The sequence below is a fragment of the Adelges cooleyi genome, unplaced genomic scaffold (assembly GCF_023614345.1).
Source record: "Adelges cooleyi isolate 19-005CV unplaced genomic scaffold, UGA_ACOO_1.1 ACOO_flye_CR_arks_rails_tigmint_CR_PRNA_247, whole genome shotgun sequence".
NCBI lineage: Eukaryota > Metazoa > Arthropoda > Insecta > Hemiptera > Adelgidae > Adelges > Adelges cooleyi.
This window is the reverse complement of record NW_026095912.1, coordinates 14,627,362-14,648,521: the sequence shown is the minus strand read 5'-3', so window position 1 is coordinate 14,648,521 and position 21,160 is coordinate 14,627,362. Positions and strand designations below refer to the sequence as shown.

Here is a 21,160-nt window from a genome sequence, read left to right as displayed (position 1 = left end):
TTGACTGTACTGGATTAGACAGTACTTGGTTTGCACTATACTGGTTTACACTGTGCTTGGATATTGTCAAACGTAGATTTATATCTTTTACAATCAAATTTGATTTTCGTTACACATTTTAGCTGAGAATTTTCTTCTAGAATTTTCTAAGAGCCATTTGCGCGACGACTAATTTAACGAGCGATTAGTTTTAATCATATTCTATGAAGCAAAAAGGAAACAATGAAATACAATCGTTGTGATTCCTATTGTAACTGACCTGACCCAGCCTAACAATCACACGTTTAAAACGCATTATTCGTACGATTTAATTATTATTGTCTGATGTAAATAAAACCACTTATATGACTTCCAATTATACACATCCAACGTCATAGCATGGTAAAAGTAGTTTTCGAGAATGCACCGTCGAATATCATGTTTAAAAATTACATATATATAATCATTGTCATTGTCGAAACGCCCAGATTACAAAACACAATACACAATGTAAACTATTTAGTAAATTTAATATAATATATTCCATAGATATATGAGAACGACCCATTTTGGTTTATCGTAGAGTACCCAATTACCGAGCAAAACAATAATAATTATTAGCGAGTAAAAACAAACTGGAACGTTGTTGTATTTATTAATTATCAACCGATTGTGTGATGATTGTGATTTAAACTTATTACATCACTGTTAACTTTATTCTGAACATCGTGTTATTGACCTAGTTGGGTCTATTCATATTTGTACTATATTACCGAAAATACTATGATCCACTGAACTCAAATATTAGGTTTCTGGCACAAGCCACATCCCCCCCCCCAAGTACATAAAATTCAATATTATCGGAAAAAGTACCAAAAATCGCCTAATTTTTGTTAAATATTTATATTCTGACATCAATTTTGACAAGTAGAATAACTTTTGACTATATAATGTGATTTGAAAAATAAAAAAAACTTTTTTCCCCCGCCTTCTGAAATTAATCTGTTTAGTATACAAATAACGCAACACTAATTTGGAGCAATTTAAAAGGTAACTCGAAGCGATTGAATATTTATTTGATGATTTTTTAGTAATTTTAAATAATTAAATTTTTTTTTTTAACTCAAAGCAATTTGTTAGTATTTAATTATCTTAGTCAATATTAGTCAGCATAAATATGAAATAATAATCGATTTCAGCTAAATTGGACTATTTAGACGCGATATAAATGTATCATTTATTTATTACAATATAGGTACAGTATGATTAGTGTTATAATAAATTAATTGTGTTATATTTATTTAATATGCTCATTTATTAAGAATACCGTTTAATACACTTAATAAAATTATATACCGTATTTTAATTGGAACTCAAAGTTTTATACGATCCAACACTCAGACATTATTCAAGTTCAAATCATTGGTATAATAATCTGAACTTGAAAAAATGGATATGAAATCCGGTCTACCTGTATATTATCTTATATTAAATCTAAGACAAATATCTATCTTCTCACTATTCTGTTTTATTTTGCTGCTATTCACAACAAGCTCTAAAACTTATCCAACATACAATTGTTGTTTATTTTAAGTACCATACTTACTTGATTTTTTAAAATTCAATTAAGTAAAATAAGTTTGACTATAAATTTGTGTGAGACTTGTAACTATGAAATAGGGTCAATCTAAATGTACCTAATCAATCTACCTGTTGTATTACTTTTGGATATTATGTCCCAAAACTTCATTCAAAACATCAATATAAAGAAAAAATGTTCACTCCCTTCTGCGAGTAAGATATAGTGTATACTATTTCTAATGAATTTCACAATTTTAAAAGGGGGAAGGACACATTTTTAACATTGTGGCCGAATAAAACAACTTTCGAGTACGGTGTCTGGTGTAAAGATTTGCCACACGAAGAAACCTGTTCAGAAGATATCTGAGGTCCAAATACAAAAACAACTATATTTTTGAAATAAACACTAGCACACCAATTGCAAAACTATGTGTACTCAGCCATTCGAATTTTGAAGTTTTTTTCAAACTTACCTCGTTTATGAGCGCTACGGTTTGGGCTGCTTTGTCCAAGTTTACATAAGGCCCGATGGCTGGCACGCTGTACCCTATCAAACTTCCCACGGTCGGGGCGGCAGCAACCTCCTCGTTGGACTGTCCAAGTGAGTCGATATCAACCGGACAACACTGTGGTTTTGGCGAAGCTTTCAAAAGAGATTCTCGGTTTTGTTTGGCCAAAATCAATCGCCTTATTTTCAAGTACGGCCCGAAATGTGGAAGCGACTGCAAAGAACAAACAAATTATTTAAATCTAAAATACCGTCATTCTCTCGAAGGAAAGACATCGAGGATCATGTCTTATGATCAACCGATTTTCTACCTTTTATCGAACATCTCGATTACACGAAAGAGGACATTATTAGATTAAGTAATACTAACCTTCTGTAGGTTAGATTATATATTCTTAAATCACACCTTAGGAGTATAATGCAATATGGTAGCGAAACGTGGTCAATGGACAACAAAGAGGAATATAAGATTTTGAGATTTGGTGTTACAGAACAATGATCAAGTCAAGTTTCAAGGAATACATGAAGAAGTGTTGGAAAAACATGGCAAATTCATATTTCCTATAGGAAAAAAATGAATGTATTGGCCATATACTGGGACATAATGGATTGCGTGGATTAATTATACGTAGAAAGGTTTGTGGAAGGTAAAAATCATAGGATAAGACCGCGATACGACACGTGCCAAGAAATAAAAAGCAAGGTAAACAACAGAGAAGAGTTGAAGCTTTCTGCAGACTGAAAACAAAAGATTGAGATGCACTTACCACTGTCTCGTCGTCTGCCCTGGTGTTGTCCACCGCGGCTCCTTGGAACTCTTCCAGGTCGTCCGCGGGCAATTCCAACAGCAAGTCTTTCAGCTGCTTGTTTTTCACCTCCGTGCCGGGCACGATGGGTTTGCCCTTTTGAACGGCCACCGGTTCGGGGGGCGATTGACCGACCCAGCGGCTGCCGTCGGTCGAAGGCGGCGGGTTGGCCTGAAGGTACAACAGAGCTTTCAGACCCGTGCAATAGTCCCGAATCAACGTGTAGTCTTGGTTCTGCACGGCACTGCAAACCTGCACGACGGTAAAATCGGATTAGACTGAGATCCAGACCGCAGGGGATTAGCTCTACATTGAGACGGATGGAACGTGCTTTGTCGTCCGTTCCAGGAGAAGGTCACGCGCTACAACAGCTCACCTGAACGACGGCTGCACCGCAACGGATGTACTGCAAAGCGGCTTCGGCACTGTCCACCCCGCCCGTGGCCATTATGGCGAGCCCTGAGGGTTCGGGTCCGATGGCTTTGGCTACGGCCGACACAGCCCTGAGGCCTATCGGTCGGCAAGCGTTGCCGGACATACCGCCGTAAGTGGTCTTGAAACTGGGAGCCGAAGGTTGTCCCCCGGCTGACTCCGCGCGACCTATCTTGGGCCAAGGCATCCCGAGCGGGTCCAAGGACATCAGAGAAGAAACCGTGTTGACCGCGGTCACTCCGTCGGCTCCGCCGAGTTTGGCAGCTCTGGCTATTTGCACCACATCGGTTATGTTGGGGGTCAGCTTGACGAACACCGGGATCGCCTGTCTCTGCGACGAAGGCCCGGTTTCGTTGGTATACTCTTGGGCGACTCTCTTCACCCAGCGGGCAATGTTTTCCACCAACACTGGATCCTGAACAAATGAAATACAATTTTCACATGAACACGTCTTACGGCTGGGAGCCGTGAGGAGCCATAACTGTAGACAATTCGGCAGAGGAAGAGGAACGGTTGGCTGTAGGAAGGGGAGGGAAACGAAGGGTAAGAGATGGTATGTGGAAGGATATGATGGATCATATTGTAAAGGACCCAAAGGCGCCCTTGATTCAATGTCTTTGCATTAAGAGAAATCAAGAGAATTCGAATAATATGACTACATAAACACTTATATTGACATAGATGTATTTTTAGCGTGGGATTCAATCCTATCAGCTGCCACTATGTTTATGATGTGAAACTGTAGATGGTAAAAAAAAATATTAAAATATATAAATCACATACTTTTAAATTAGTTGAGAATAATCTACTAAGCATTTAAAATGAACGACCGAGAAATTTACTATATATGTATTTTTTTGGAAGGGTTTTTTTGTCGATTTTGAAAGGAAAGGGATGAACCTTTTAAATATTGGCCCAACAAAAGACCTTTCAAGTGAGATTTTTTAGCTATAGACTTGCTACATAAAAAACCTTTGTAAAAACAAAACCTCCTTAAAGCTATAAATACTCTTCCGATATTATATAACAACTTTACTGTGCACAGTTAAATTGCCCAATTAAGAAAACGAACCTATAATATTACTAACCTATTGATGACTTTAATACTTGACATATATTTTTTTTTTGATAACAATTATATCATTTTTAGGCGCTCATTATTGGTTATTATATAAATACATAAAAAAAATTGTCTTGGACGTGAAGACCGATAGTTCAACAGTAATTAACGATAAGACAATTTCACTATTATAACCGAGGTTCAAAAACGTGACGAAATAATTGATACATTTCCGTTACTCTTGGACACTTTAAGTAGGACAAGAGGAAATGTAGAGTTAGTGATGAATACAAAAAGCAGTAAACCCCAATTGAGTGTGACAGGTAGGATGAAATAGGTTGTCGGTGGAAATAAAGCAATTAGTTGTTTGGTAAAGGTTTTCATCGAATTAAGGTGCGAAGGAAAAATGTTAGAACAAGAAATTATTAAGTTCCATTTTTTTTCCACAATAAGAACAAAATATTTCAAAAAAACATATTTCATGAAAATATAGAACCCTATCATTTTGTCGCGAACCACTCAATATGTCATGGGGTTCAATAAGAAATTAAAACATTTTTTTCTCATATTGTTTTTATACAACGTGATATCAATTTTTTTTAGACATTTTTATATCTGTGCTTTGGCACACAAACGCAAAAATCGACACCGGTTATCATAACGAAAATATCAGCTGATTTATCTGATAAGATAAGAGATATGTTTTTAAGTCTCTTGAAAAAAAAACCAAAATTTGTATTGGGGCCCTATTGAACTAATAATTAATAAGCCATTCAATTGCTGTTTTCCATTTCTTTTACGTTTGGAACGTTAATTTTCTAGGCCAACTATTAAATTTGTTGTGAACATAATAATAATGAGTCTCTCGCTCCGATACTCGATAGACGTCTTTTGATAATTTTAATTTTGTTTTTGTCACGTGATTAACAGCGCCTACAATAATCATAGTTCATCCGTCGGCAACGTTGGAATGTCTACCAGTCGACCTCAGTGTGTTGTCCCTTGTGGGTGTAGCGTTCACGTGGTCCGTACACGATGCATTCGATCACCACCAGAGCTGCTTTTGTTTGGTTCGCGGTTTGCACTTTGGGCTGGCGCTCGGCATTAGCCGTCAGGTGTCCCACCGTCGAGGAACAAGAAATACACCTGGGCCTGGGCGACAGTGCAAAAGACATTGCTGACAAACCTGCAATCACATTGGACGACTTGGTAACGACAGAGAGTCTTGGCTACAACGACCCGTATGCTCACACGTGCCAAGACGGCAGCGAAGCCAGATCGACCGGATACTTCTTTCACTGTTGCAAAGGTACGGTAGACGAGACGACCGGGGATTGCCACGGAAAATGCGTAGAGTTCAATAAGAATAAGATCAAGATAAGACGCCGGCGCGAGTCGTTGGAAAACATTGGCCGCTTCACGAGGATTATTCTTGATGTTTGTAATATGATTTACTTCGTTGTGAAATGTATCCAAGACTTTGCAGGTTACAGTGTGTAATAATTAACAACATTACCTACATATTTATACTGTAGTAAATGAATCCCCTAGTTAAACTCTATACAATAATTATCGTTGCTTTCGACAAACATCACCTAACGTATCCCATTCTAATAGTTAATTAAGTACACACTGCAATGTATGTGAAGTTAAATTTTGTTATCAATATTTTACATTAAAGTGGTGATAATTGAAATGTGCGTTATCAGTTTATCATTGATAAGACCCTGTGTGATAATAATATTAACTCCTACTGCTGATACCATTTATTCGATAACCGGTATACTGGTAGTAACCTGAATATAAAACAACCCTCATAAATTTAACACAATATGTCAATTTAACAAAAGATAAAGTTTAACAAAAGTTAGTTTATTACGGTTTATTTTTCAATGGACTACTTTAAAAAATTCATGTCATTTCCCAAATAATTTTTTTTACAACTGTATGTATGCTAATTACTTGCTTGGTTAATTATTTAAAATACCTACCAGTTTGAGATTACCTATGTTGAATAGTTTCATAGTGAACGTAAATAGATTTCTAATAACTTACTTTATTTGACAATTTTTAGCATGTTTTACGAGGTGGTATTTTATTTAGTTCAATGTGTTTTGACCTTTACCGATAAAATTATTTAATCATATGGCGTATTTGGTCATGCAGTTTTGAACGAATTAAATATTATTGTCTCTTGAACAGTTTCAGATAGTGTTGAAATTGTTTTAAAATAACAGAAAGTAATTTGAGTAATTATATTGTTTTTGTATTATAGAATGTATACTAACACATGCCTTGATATTATTTATAAGACTTTTATAAACTACCAGAATCGGTTTGTTCTTTTAATCATCACCTACCATTCATAAAGGACAAATAAACAGACAAACATTCATTTTTATATTTATAGATATAGACTATATTTGTTGTGTTAGTTATGGTAAAGAGAAAGAAGCGACCATTTACTGTGACAAATTATTTGCTGTAATATCTGAGTATAAACTTCATACAAAAATATTTAGTTTGGGAGCGGGTAGGAACATGAAAATTTGTGGAAAATTGAGATCACGTTATAAAAAAAACACTATTAAAAAATCCAGTAATCCGGAATTAACAGTTCTGCCCATCTCTGGTTAGGTAACTAAAATATGAAATTTTCCAAGTGTGGAGAAAAGGAGGAAGCGAATGTTCGAGACGTTGATATCGAGAAAGGGTTTTTGCATGTAAGTGAATTTAAAACCATCAAATAATGATCACAATCGAGGTATTGAATTCCGTGTTTCGAAATCCAAGCCCCAAATGTAAATCATTCAACGATATTGGATCATTATGAATGGCGCCTGTTTAATTTGTCAGTATTACTATGAGAAATTCTCGTAGATGAAGCGATGGAATATCAATAATATTAATACAACCGAGGCCGTATGTGTACCATCAGACATATCCGATTGGTCGTTGTGTAACAATGTATTTATTGCTTGGAAAAACATATTTGTAAAATCCAAAAATACCTACAAAGTACTTAAAACAACAACAATGGGACGCAATGTACAATGTTGCAAGTGGTAAGTTATTGTGTTATGAACACACGGACGATGGCGAAATTTTGTTCGCTCGTATATACAGGGTGATCCATCTAATTTGAGAATTTTCATGTTTCCTAAACTTTTAGGTACATATTTTACTAATCAGATATAATAAATAACGTGTAATCTAAGTAATCTGCGGATAAGAACCGTTTGTCTATCATTATTTCAAAGTATTTTATAGTGCCTTCATAGTTGTTAGAATGTTATCAGCAATTGGACAACGCGAACATAATTAATATGAATTTTATGTGCTGCCGGTTTTGGAAAACCGAAAAAATATGATAATAATTATCAAGAGGAAATGCGGTATATTTACAAAGTCATGGCTAACGAACAGATGAATAAAAATAAAAAATTCAAACGCTAACATATTTTGTACATTTTTTGTCTACAAATTTATGTAATCAAAAACATATGTTGCCATTTAAAAAAACCAAACAAAAATCCCCTTTTTTTAGCTGATAAGGATTGGTGAGGTATGTAGTAAAATATGTGCATAAGACTTTAGGAAAAATGAGTGTCTTACGTTGGTTGGATCACCCTGTATTGTAAATCGTTCCACTTGACTCGATGATATTATACTATCCGGAAGCCACGACGTCGACTATGCCCGTTAGGTTATGGGTATTTATTTATTTATTACCGGTAAACATTACCGAGTAGTAGCGATAAATTAGCAGTTCAATTTAATCCTACAAACCTGGCCGCACGCCAGACCCATGCCGGCTTCTCCCATGCCGTGCGGACAGCTCAAGTTCAACTCCAAAGCGTCGGCACCGGCTTCGCAGGCTTTCCTCGTCAACACCGTCCAATCGTCTTCGTTGTACGCGCACATGATGCTCACCACCAAGATCTAGAAGAAATATAATAATATTGAGGAAACTCCCGTATGTCTTTAAACAGCTTAGATCTATTTTAAACGAAAATCGAATTAAAAACCGTACACAAGGCATTAGTAGAATCAAAACTGACTTATGGCATAATTGCACGGGGTGCAGCAAATAAAAGTAATCTAAATAAATTACAAATTTTACAAAATAATATCCTAAGAATAATCTTAAATAAAACCCGTGATTTTCGTGTTAGTGACTTGTATGAGGAATTAAATGTTCTGACAGTAAAAACACTTTATTACAAAACAACAGTTACATTTTTTTTTTAAAACAAACAATCTAGTTAAACCCATTTTCCATAATTTTACCAGAGGTAAATTGAATAATATTATCACCCCAAATGTACATAAATCCGCCTCTCAATCTTCTTTTCTATATACAGGTCAAAATATTTATAATAACCTCCCTTACGAATTACGTGATTATAAAAATGATGATATATTCAAACTAAATTTGACAAATTGGCTATTACAACAAGCTGCTGATTATACTCCTATATTGTTAATTTCGTAACATCAATTATTCTATCCCGTTATAATTGTATGTGCTAATCATCTTAAGTATAAATAGTTTTTTATCTTAATTTAAGAAATGTATTTAATAAAACTTGGAATTCGCTATAGTTAAGGCTCACGGGCCTCCACACGAGCTTGCTCAGTGAGGCCCATTATACAATTTATTATGTTATACCTATGCAATATTTTGTATTGAATAAATAATAATAATAACAATTATGATTTTTACAAAAGAATTCTCCAAGAAAAAACCTGGTCTCAGATCAATTGAAGACCTTGGGGCAACAACAATTCATGACCTTTTTTTCAATTTTTTTGTTGTTTTTTTCAAAACGTTTTAAATTCAAAAAATAAAAATTTTAATTTTTTGAAGATGTTTTATTTTAAATTTAAAACGTATAAAAAAAAATTGAAAAAAAGGACATGTCTTGTTGTTTCCCCAAGGTCTTCAATTTTGTACGGATGGACCTGATGAGTTATTTTTTTTATTACTGAGCCCTATAACAAAGTCCTAAAGGTAGCTGCCTATAAACAAAATACCAAATTAGTCTAGAGTTTTAACTTGTATACAAGGCGAGCCACAAAGATAAGACAAATGAAATAACTTTTGTTCTAGTGAATATTTTTTTTAATTCCGGAAAACAAGAAAAACTACAAAACTGCAATCGAGAAACTTATATCAGAATAAAGGCCCAATTCGGTTTGTTTTTGCAAAATGCGTTTTTTCTTAAAACAATTTCTTTCTTTTTTTTATTTAACTGTTGAGCCGTCATATGTTCAAATAAAGACTACAAAAAAAAATGTATTTCTTTCTTTTTTTATTTTATTTGATATTGTGGTAGAATACTGTTGACGCAGTAAGCGTTTATTTTATTTAAAACTAGAAAAAGGGTCTAATAAGTGTTATTTTATAAACCAAAGTACATCTGTGATTGAAAAAGTCTTACAAAGTAAAATTTTGTGCTAGCCACTTTTAAGTGTTGTAAGATTCTCTAAACATTGCTTTCTATAATATGACACTTTTATTTTTCAAGCATGTTAATACAGGGTGGGACACAAAGATAGGAAAAATTTTAATAACTTTTGTTCTAGTGAATATTTTTAAGATTTTTTTTAAAAATAATTTATACTCATTTGCGCTACAAGCGCTACGTTTTTTTTATCGCACTAAACTATTTTACTTTTTTTAAATTATTTTTGTTACATTTAAAAAAAAAAATCAAAGATAGCCATTTTATTGAGAATAATTTGTTGAGGATTTTGACAGGCCCATATAACCAAGTTTTGGTGTATTACTTTTTAAGTTGTTAAAGGTTAAAGGGTAGGATGGGGGTGGAGTGCGGTAGAGTAATGGGTGCAGATAAACATAACTGTCTACCGCACTCCACCCGCATCCTACCCTTTAACATTTAATAACTTGAAAAGTAATACACCAAAACTGGTTATGGGCCAGTCAAAATCCTCATCAAATTATCATCAATAAAATGACTATCTAGAAAATAAGAAAATAATTTAAAAAGGTAAAATAGTTAAGTGCAATAAAAAACGTGGTGCTTATAGCGCAAACTAGTATAAATTAATTTAAAAAAAAATCTTAAACATATTCACTAGAACAAAAGTTATTTAACATGTCTTATCTCTGTGAGATACCCTGTATGGGTCGTTCATTGTAAAAGCGGTGTAACTTCGAATTTGTATGATATACATATTTTTACTTATTGGAGTCAGAAACTAGTTCTTGTTTCTTAACGGAATTATTTTTATGATACACTCATTCCATAAGAAATTAATTGAATAAAAATTAACAAAAGACATATTAAAATTGAACTAACAAAATAAAAGTAAACATTTTTTTATAACTATACCTTGAAACCTAACCTAACATATAATATATAAAAAACGTTTTTGTGTTTTTTTTTTGAGGTCAACAAGCCAGTTTACTAAAAAAAAAAAGCAGAGACTACTACAAACGTTTTTGATAATATTTTTTTTAGTTTATTATAACAGCAGTACAACGTCTAAAAAAATATCTCACACACACCTTTGGGAGTAATTGGACTTTTTCAAACAAGTTATATGATGTGAATTTTGTACATTTTTAGGGCGTTTTTCATGTTTTTGAAGGAGAAGTAGAACTACCGTTTGATGTTTGCTACAATATCAACTATTTCTGGAAAAAATAACCGTTCTGTAGACTTGCTATATCAATGAATCGAACCAGTGGCGTTAAAGATAATGAAGCTATATAATTAGCAAGATAATAAGGTTAGCTTAGGGAAGGTCACAAAAATAAAAACACATCATTGTAAAATCAATACCTTCGCAGCACCGCATCTTAGCTAAAATATTATGTGTATTACTTGAGCAGGAAAATAATATTATTTAACCGCAAGTCATAAACCACTCAACCGATAGATTTTCATTGAAATCATGGTTTCCTCGACGTAACAGACAAGACGGTTTTCCTCGACTCTTAAACAAATCAGACGTCGGTCTGACATGAAAACGGAATTACATCACAGCTTATAAAATAAAATAAAAATGGTTGACTTCAATAAATAGATGTGGTGACGTCCTGTTGGCCAATAATATTTTATTATCGAATGATTGAAAAAAATTGAATAGAATAGAATAGATTCTATTCAATAGAATGTATAATTGAAATCTTATTACATTTAATTTAAGTTAACACATGGGGAAGTCCTCATAAAAGTTGACATAAGATTACTTGTGACGTTACTACATGTATATATATAGTTTAATTTTTCTGTAAAACTGTTTATTTTTTTTAAAATTTCAATATTTGAAATTAAAATACTAATCGAAAAGTATCTGCTTTGTAGTTGTACCGAAAAAAGTAGTGAAGATTGTTTAAGAATTATTTCAGTACTTCTGATTTCTAGTAAACAACAAACACATACCTGAATGATAACGTTAAATTGTACAAAATCATTATCTATTTTTTAAGACCACTAAAATCTTAGTCATTTAAACGTGTTAGGATTATTATATTTTCAACATATTATGCCCAGTTATAACAACTAATGGCTTGTAGTTCAATTGTGTAATTTACCATCACTATTTCTTTATATGTACTTCACATACACCTCTTAATCTTGATTTATCACTGCCCCTCACTTCTTCTTTTTGTCTACCTTTACACCCAAGTAAACCGTTTTACCTTTCCTAATTCTTGTAAATTAGACAAGACTTTAATTTGTGCTAAAAAAAATAAAATGTCCTCCTTTTTAGTCAACAACATTTTATGGCACCCACCTCTCCTGAAAACGTATCCCTCCTTATCACCACTTATAATCTCATATCACCACTTATTATCTCATATCACCTCCTGATTATCTCTTATGATCCCTCCTTATCTCTTATCACTCCTTCTTATCTGTCATCATCCATCATTATCATGTATCACCGTGCCCAGTCATACATTCTTATCGCTTGTTGTAGGTCAACAATGGGACAGATTTTGGATTTACTGGAAAGTGTTAGCCAAAATGTTCAACTGTCTTACAGCCATAAAACATATTCTTGTTAAAAAGAAAACACTTCCTGCGAAAGGGTTTCTTTCTGAAGACTTGAGGTACTTCTACTGACTGTGCACCTTACCTTCTTGGGGAAATCACGCTTGAGTTCGCGGATGGACTGCAACCAGTAATCGGTGGTCTTCTCTGATATGAGTTCAATGTTCAAAAACGCATTTTGTTCTGGTCCAAAACCTCCAGAGCTGTTCGACATGGAAGACGAACTTATGATCCGCGGCGACACGTTGGTGACTATATCCTGAAAGACAAACGGGATAAAGAAATTATATATTTTCAATGCTGGGAATTCCGGTGTCTTAGAGCGGGTGTTTCTTTTTAATGACAGCTACGTTTACGGTATTATTTCCAGTTGGCCTTTCCCATTAAAAACCGCCGAACGACTCCAATGTCATGAAAAATGTCCTATATCATTAGATACAACTTCAACAATAGCCTAACGCCAAAAAAAAAAAAAAATACAAATACCCATAGACCTATAGAAACCCCAAAAATTAAAAAAAGGCCAAGGTCGGTCGACAAGTCAAAATCACAATACAATTTTTAGAACGCATGGCGAAAGTGTCGTTCGGCCGACAATTATTTTTGTGTCTTGAACGGTCTGTCTGAATTATCAACAAACCTTCCCAGAAATAATTCCCAATTGTGTTTGGTCGTCACCTTGATTTCAAACTACACCAGCCTTCGATTAATAAATAGCAAACAAATAAGACAAATTTTAAGGAATAGTAAACAACATTGTCTCGGAGGCGGTGAGTATTCGAATAACTGAAAAAGTAATACTCAAATTATTTTTAAATACGCTTATTTATAGCCCCTTTTTAATTGATAATTTATTAAAAATTCATTTTGAATTGATTATTACAAATTATTTTTAAATAAAAGGGGTGATTAAGGTGCAACAACATTTTAGAAAAATAAATAGTTTGTATAAGACAATCGGTTATTGACGATGCAATATTTTCTAAAAAAAAAAATGTTAGTTTGTAATTGCACAGTTTGTAAATGACTTGTACTTTATTACTTTACATTTTTTTCAAATAAAAGATTATCCAAATTTCATGTTATAGTGATTTTTTCAATGAAATAGTTATGCAAGCTAAAAGAGTTTATAATGATAATATTTTTGTTATATTTAACGATGACAAACTATATTATCTTAAAGAGTGGTTCAAAGAAGGTGGTAAAGAAACATAGGTGTTTTAATTGCCTATTTAAAGCAAAATTATGTAATGGATATATTGACTGGACGATAACCGACTGGTTAAACTCAAATATTAAAGTATAATTGTGATTTTGCTTGAAACTTTTTTAGCTAAAGCAAATTCATTTATATACAAAATTACTGTAGAATTAAATTTTAAAGAACAACATTGATAATATTTTGATACTCGAGTAGTTTGTAATTTATACATTTTTACTTTTGTACTTATTGTTAATTAAACGCTGTAAACCTATTCCTAGTGAGAATAGGGGACGTTTCCGCATTGTCTAATTATAGTAGCTTTTAAAACCTAGCCACTAAATTAACAGCAGCGCGATGTCGCTCAAACAAGTGGGGGTGCTTGAGTACTGAAAATTTTAGAAAACCTACTTACAGTATGAAACACAAACAATTTTGGGGTTGCTAAACAGAGCCAAGGTCACCCCCGAATTGTGCCCCTACTTAATGTGCCCATACTTAATACTTCAATCGTTTTTAGTAATTTTGTATAATCAAATGGGATATTTTTGCTGGGCCATTTTTATCGTCATTCTGTTTGTCTGATACCTTTTCTAAGCTAAAAGTCTTGGTGACGGCAAAGCCCCATCCGGCTTCGAAGGCTCGCCGTATCATGGCCGCGCTGGTGGTAGGTGGTGCTGAGGCTAAGCCAAAGGGGTTCTCGAACCGGAGACCGCACATCTCCACGCTTATGTCAACGTCGTCCACGGCAGTCCTGAATCCGGGCAGCGAATAACCAATGTCCTGGTCGTTGATTTCAATGTTGTTTTTGGACGCATACAGTTTCTAATTGACAAAGACAGAGTTATGAATTTCGTTAACGAAGCAATCGAGTGGCAAGAAAAATACACTTTTACATTCAGTAATGATAAGAGATAAGTGATGTGATAAGAGATAGATGATAAGAGATAAGTGATAACATATCCTCGATTAAATGTTTTTCTGCGAAGCGGAGAAAATAACTAGGTTTATTTTGACATGAACACATTTATTTTGACATGATCAAAATGGTATTCTAGTGGGACAGACAAAACGCACTCGTTCACTTCGAATATTATGTGTTCATGTTCGTTTTCGTCCCATCCATTTATCATTGATCTATTATCAGGAGACCTTATCAGCTGCCACTAATCATTATTTTCTTATCGCTAATCCATTATCAGCTCTTTCTTACCGCTATCAAGAGGTTGGTATGGTTGGGGGATGGACAGATATAAGACATAAGACATTCATGTCAAAAAAAGCAAGATCAAAACCCATATTTTACTCTAGTCTTAGACACGGAAATAAGATGATACTCGATAGAAATCTACATTTTTGCTATTGCCGTTGAAATTTAAATAGTCGAACAGAAATGAAAGGTCCAGAGGTAAAATCATTAAAGCAAATTTCTACAATTTTTCTTATTTGAATTTGAATTTCTTATTATTATTCTTTTATGTAATAATACTATTATACTTGTAGGTATCGGTGCATGTGATAAGCGGCTGTCTTTCCGTCGTTGGCCGACTCCACGGTCGTCTCAGATCGGCCGGCCGCGTCTCCTCCACACCAAACGGGCGGCGCACCAGTCTGGTCATCTTCCTTATTACCTAGGATGCATCTAGAAGTCTCTTCGCACGTCTGAATACATCCTGTCCGAGGATCGAGCTGGATCACCGGCTGGATGGCCTCGATTACTGTAAAAAAAGTCAAACCACAAGAATTGTGAAACTTATACATTTTCTTTCTTTTTTTAACCTATATAATTAAAAATGTATAAATTTAAATTGTTTCCAAAATCAAGGTTATACGATCCAACTGCTAGACCGAATTACTCGATCGACAATGCCGTCTAGTTGGTTCTTTAGTAGGAAGGGGGTTGGTAATAGTTGAAAAGTTAAGCATGCCCTTTTTGAAGTTAAACAATTTGATCTTTTAAATCTTGAAAAAAGACAGTTATTTTCTCTGCTTCGCGGAAAAACATTGAATCAAAGATATGTTATCTTTAATTTCTTATCATTATTTTCTTATCACTAATCTCTTATATCCTATTAACACGGATATGTTATTGGGCCGACTACAAGAAATTTCGCGTTGCCAATTTGATGTCAGAAAACCACACCTAGAAAGACATTTCGATATAAGTGACTAGAGATGAGAGATGAAAGAGAGGAGGTATGAGATAAGAGATAAGAGATAAAATACAAGAGATAAGAGATTAGACATGGCGACGCGAAAGTTCTTGTAGCCAGCCCAATAACATACCCATGTTAAAATAGAAAAACTTTTGGAGGTTTTTGATGAAATTTTTATCTGATTTTGACCATGGTCTACACTCACAGTCGTCGTTTGGGCTGTCGCCGGTCAACCGCGAACCAAACGCGGACACGACGAAATCTGCCTTCAACACGCACTCCTGGTCCGTGGATATCCATTTGTCGTCGTCCTGGTCCGACCGGTCGGTCCGCCTGAACCTGACACCGCACACTCTTTTCTCTTGTTGCGGTTGTTCGGCAAACAGAATTTCCACCGGCGACAGGTTCGGCACGAATTCGCATTTCTCCGACACGGCCAGTTGCACCTGATGGACACCACAATATCGTCATATTATCGGCTATAACTGGCAGACCGAGCGGAAAAAGGCCTACGGGTCGATCAAGACAGATCTTACTGGAATCTCACAAGGAACAAGAATAATTGAAGACAGTGATAGGTGGAGAGGAGCGGTGGAGACAGCCAAGGTCCTACGTGAACTGTAAAAGCTGGTAAAGAAGAAGAAGAAGAAGAAGATAAAGCTGTTGTAATCCTTTGTAGCTGATCGAGTGTCGTACAACCCGACTTCACACCCACCTCTTCGGGGACGGCACGCACGTCGGTAGTGCCTCTGCGGAATACCAGCCATACCCGTCGAGCCCCACACCTTAGGGCGGCCGTCGCACAATCCATGGCCGTGTCACCGGCGCCCAACACCAGTACCCTCTTGCCGTTCATCCTAGGCAACCCGGCACCGTCGCCACCGCTACAGCCTGAACATAATAATCGAAAAATCGTTGATCAGAGTATATTTTATTTGCTAGCAGCATTGTGACTCTTTGATCCAGGGAATCAAAATGTCCGGCTGTGGATCCAAAACAAGCACTTTTTACTAAGTATAAACCAAAAACCACCACGAAGGGCGAGGGCGATGCGGGATGTCACAGATAAGGCGCCCGTCTGATAAAAATGTCACGTTTAGGTGCTTAAAAAGTATTGTTTTTACAACGATGTGTTTTTTATTATAATCATTATTTTGTGTACATGTCTAGACCACCCACGATATCTCCTTAACCGCTCAACCGATATATTTTTGTAACAAGTCTATAGATTGGGCTAAATATTTAAAAAAAAATCACCACTTCCTCTTTGAAATCGATAAATCCACCCAAAAAATGGCCGCAGTCACCAATCTTTATAAGCCAAAAAGGAGGTTTTTATTTTTTTTTTATATGGCAACAAATGTTTTTAATTACATAAATTTGTAGACAAAAAATTAAAAATTATATTAGCGTTTGAATTTTTTACTTTTATTTATCTGTTCATTAGCTATGACTTTGTAAAGATACTACATTTCCTCTAAATAACTATAATATTTCTTCGGTTGTCCAAAACCGGTAGCACATATAATTCATACTTATGTTCGCATTGTCCAATTGGCGATAACATTCTAACAACTAGAAAGTCACTATAAATTATATTGAAATTATGATAGACAAACTGTTCTTATCTACAGATCACTTAGATTACAGGTTATTTATTATAACTGATTATGGTACACAGTACGGTAACACGTCAAATTATTTTTGTACTAACGTCTTTGTACTAGAAAACATTAAGAAATGCAGTCGAAAAATCAAATCTTTATAAAGTCATAACAAATGAACAAATAAACTCAAAATTCAAACGCTAATATATATTTTTTTTTGTCTACAAATATATGTAATTGAAAACACATGTTGCCATAAAAAAAAATTCAAAATCCTCCTTTTTGGCTTATAAGGATTAGTGATGACAATTTTAAAAATATTGAAAAATGTAGTAAAATATGTATTTAAAAGTTCAGAAATAAAAATTCTAAAAATATTCATATTTTCAGAGAAAATGAGTGTCTTACGTTAGTTGGATCACCCTGTATACAAATCTCCCCAACCTAACCTATCTAATTCAAATCTATCCTAAATATAACCTGACTTTACCTATCTAATTAAAATCTAACCTAACCTCACCTAAAACAAACCTAACACTGACCTAATTTTAGAATTTCGTGACGATTTCTCAAATGTACAGTGTATGGTTGACTATGATCCAATCAATAACGTTAAGCCTCATGAGACCAAGAGATTGAGACTATTTGAGACCAGAAATGGGTCTCATTTATAAGAAATTGATCAACGGATTAGAACACCATAGTGTTCCCATTTCGTGTTAATCTTAGCTATTGATTGGGTCATATGATAACCAATTACCTAGTACACATTTTACAAGTGTTTTTCTCGAACAAATGAACAATTAAATAATATTGCAGTTTTATTTCGGCTAAAGGTTAAGACAAGAGTAATTAGTTAGCATTTGTTAAAATTAAAAGGAAGCGCCATTTAGCTAATTTATTGAATATACTGAACTTATCACCGATGACATTGTTTATAAACATTAGAAATACAAGAGGAGATACAAGAGGCCCCCTGAGGTAATCTAGACTTGACTTTGAAAAAATCTATTGGACATGACGTTATTTACTATTTTTACACATCATTATTTAAAGTACAAACAGATAAACGCTTAAGTAGGTACCCAAAGACGATTTTTCGCCTCCGCAACAACCGGACGTTTTCCGACAGTTTTCTTTGTTCTCAATTTGAGCGAGACGTTTGCTGTACGCAGAAACGGCATTCAACAACGTCTTGGACGTGTAGAAGCCTTCCCGAGCTCCTATGCCAGCGTGGCTGCCCAAGAACGATTTGGGAACATTGGGCACCGGCAAGCCAATACCCACAAACACCGCCTCGTATCCCATGTCTTCAATCATTCCCTGCAAAACAAAATATAGATTACAAACGATTAGGACACAGCACAAAACACGCACAGAGTGGTTCATTAGTAGGCCAAAAATATTATGCATTTTGCTATTACAATTATTACTCTTTGAAACTTCCCAATAAAATAATTTTTTTTTTCTAAGTATCAAAATATATAATTTTTTATTGTTAAATATATAAAAGATTTGATTAAAACTTATTTAGCTCAGATAATTAAATAACATGGTATAATAATAAGTACATACCTGCTGTATACCAGATAAGTGTACAGGGTGTCTCAAAAAGAATGGTGGGGTTTCAAACGGCTGTAGGTTGTGAAGTATTGGACCTACAGCGCTCTGGTAGGGCTTGAATGTAAGAGGGAGTTGTCAAGTTTCGAATGACTGCCACTAGATGTCTCTCCAAGTGATCGAGTTCGCGAAGCAATGACACGAGCAGAGACAGTGGCAGACACATCTAGTAGCGGTCATTAGAAATTTGACAACTCTGCCTTTCATTCAAGCCCTACCAGAGCGCTGTAGGTCCAATACTTCACAATCTACAGCCGTTTGAAACCTCACCACTCTTTTTGAGACACCCTGTTTATCATTTTTTATAGGCCGAGCATATTTTTTTAGTAAATATTATACATTAAATGTGCTTCAAACGAGTTGAATGAAATTTTAGCTGTTCTTGATTTTGGGCCATCCATACCTTTAGAGTGAGGTCTTTGTTTGAAAGTTTTCGCCCGTATTCGATGCGCACTCTGGGACGACCGCTGTCGGGTTCTTTTAATTTGAGCAACTGTTCTATTTCCCACTGCACGGCCTGGAACGGTAACCGGTACTGCGGTATTTCGGTGGTGCTGACAAAAAAAATTAACTTCAATCAATCACAACCTGTACAGTCACTGGTACTTAGCATTTGCGTGACACTATGACTTAGCAGCGTTCCCACAATGCTCAGGGTAACTCAAGTATTCACATGGGCCAACCACTGAACTCAATAAATTGAACGAGTATTGTCTATATTAGGCTGCTTCTAAAAACGTCCACTAGTAGGACGCTGCCATTTTGTGCACAGTTATTGTTTTTTCTATGATTTATCAATTTTAATATATAACGGAGTTACCATCATAATATAATTAACATATTATTAACACCTAACCTAACAAGGTGTTTTCATAACCTAACCTAACACTTTAATTTGTATCATGGAAAAGAAACGTAGAATTTTTACTTTCCATGAAATTGGTAAACAAAATGGCCGACTCTCTGGCCGGGACATTTTTCAATCTAAATACGTGTTCCATATAATGAGTTCAGTTGGGCCAACCGGTTTGTTAAATGATATTATCAAATACGGAGAACCATTGGGAAAACGACTGTACAAGTACAGTAATATGTTTTAAGATGGTTGGATGGGAAAAAATCAATACCTCAGTCCTCCCGGATAAGCTCGGCTCTCGTACACGGTTATGTTGGCGTAGCCCAAACGAGCCAAGTACGTGGCGCACACCACACCAGCCGGTCCGGCACCCAACAATGCGATTTTGGCGTTCTTCGAGCCTTTGACCAGCTTCAGATTGGGATCTACAGTCGGAGGCACGCCCATCCGCCGGAATGTCTAGGGGAAAAAAATGATCATTCTTTGTAAATTTTTAGATTTAGCTCAAAACCTCACATTTTTTTATGTAAGGTTTGCTGTGAAGCCGAGAAGGTATTGTTTTCTGCATGTGGCAATTCTATAAATTAGAAATCGTACCTGAAAGATACGATTTCAGGCCAAAAGAATTATAAAATCCACTCCCCACCCTCTTCTCTAACAGAACCGAGAAAAATATCTATAACTCCTCCAAGAACCGTCGAATTAGTTCCAAACTACTCGGATCACTATCATCACTATCCCTTTATACATATTTAATTTGATTATCTTCATAGAATGTTTAAATAAATTGTTGGTCATTTGGCAAGACACCCCTAGTCTAATTTTAAGTACCTAAAATATATAGAATAAATAAAATGAAAATTATGTTGTTATATTTTTGAAATATTAAAAAAAAGGTGGGTGGGATACATATGTGCAGTTGGAAAAAAATCCTCAGAATAAATCCTGCTGTCTGTGATTCATGGTTCGAATGTCCAATTGATCATTTATCCAATTCGTTTGGTCAGAACACTACTACTTGCAACGGGGCGAAGGGCAGCTGTTACTAAAACCTAGTAAACCAACCCTATTGTGTAACACTCTAGAGATTTATAGTCACCTCGACGCAAAACTGTTGTAGGCCGCCAATGTTGATGGCTCCTTCTTCCGTCGCTTCCAGGTTACACGACCCGGCGCAAAGTTCTCCCGTAGGACACACCATGCCGCACGAGAGTCCCACAGGATTGTCGGAGAGTATCATTTTTGCGGCTCCGTAGTAATTCTGCGTGTAGGGCGTGTAAACAAAATAAAATACATCATTGATCGTTGATCCCGTCGAACC

General features: G+C 35.1%; 1 protein-coding gene across 4 annotated transcripts in view; it reads right to left on the bottom strand.

Moving 5' to 3' along the window:
* LOC126836944 (dihydropyrimidine dehydrogenase [NADP(+)]) overlaps nt 1–21,160 on the bottom strand; it is a 38,631-nt gene that overhangs the window by 8,090 nt on the left and 9,381 nt on the right. For all 4 annotated transcript variants that reach the window (XM_050570666.1, XM_050570665.1, XM_050570664.1 and 1 more), the window contains 13 exons: nt 20,939–21,100; nt 20,111–20,298; nt 19,387–19,537; nt 18,449–18,686; nt 16,472–16,647; nt 15,962–16,202; nt 15,098–15,318; nt 14,189–14,425; nt 12,485–12,658; nt 8,156–8,308; nt 3,251–3,721; nt 2,836–3,126; nt 2,034–2,282 (listed from right to left, as the gene is read on the bottom strand). In XM_050570666.1, the coding sequence (XP_050426623.1) occupies nt 2,034–2,282; nt 2,836–3,126; nt 3,251–3,721; nt 8,156–8,308; nt 12,485–12,658; nt 14,189–14,425; nt 15,098–15,318; nt 15,962–16,202; nt 16,472–16,647; nt 18,449–18,686; nt 19,387–19,537; nt 20,111–20,298; nt 20,939–21,100 (2,952 nt within the window). The remainder of the gene's footprint in view (nt 1–2,033; nt 2,283–2,835; nt 3,127–3,250; nt 3,722–8,155; nt 8,309–12,484; nt 12,659–14,188; nt 14,426–15,097; nt 15,319–15,961; nt 16,203–16,471; nt 16,648–18,448; nt 18,687–19,386; nt 19,538–20,110; nt 20,299–20,938; nt 21,101–21,160) is intronic.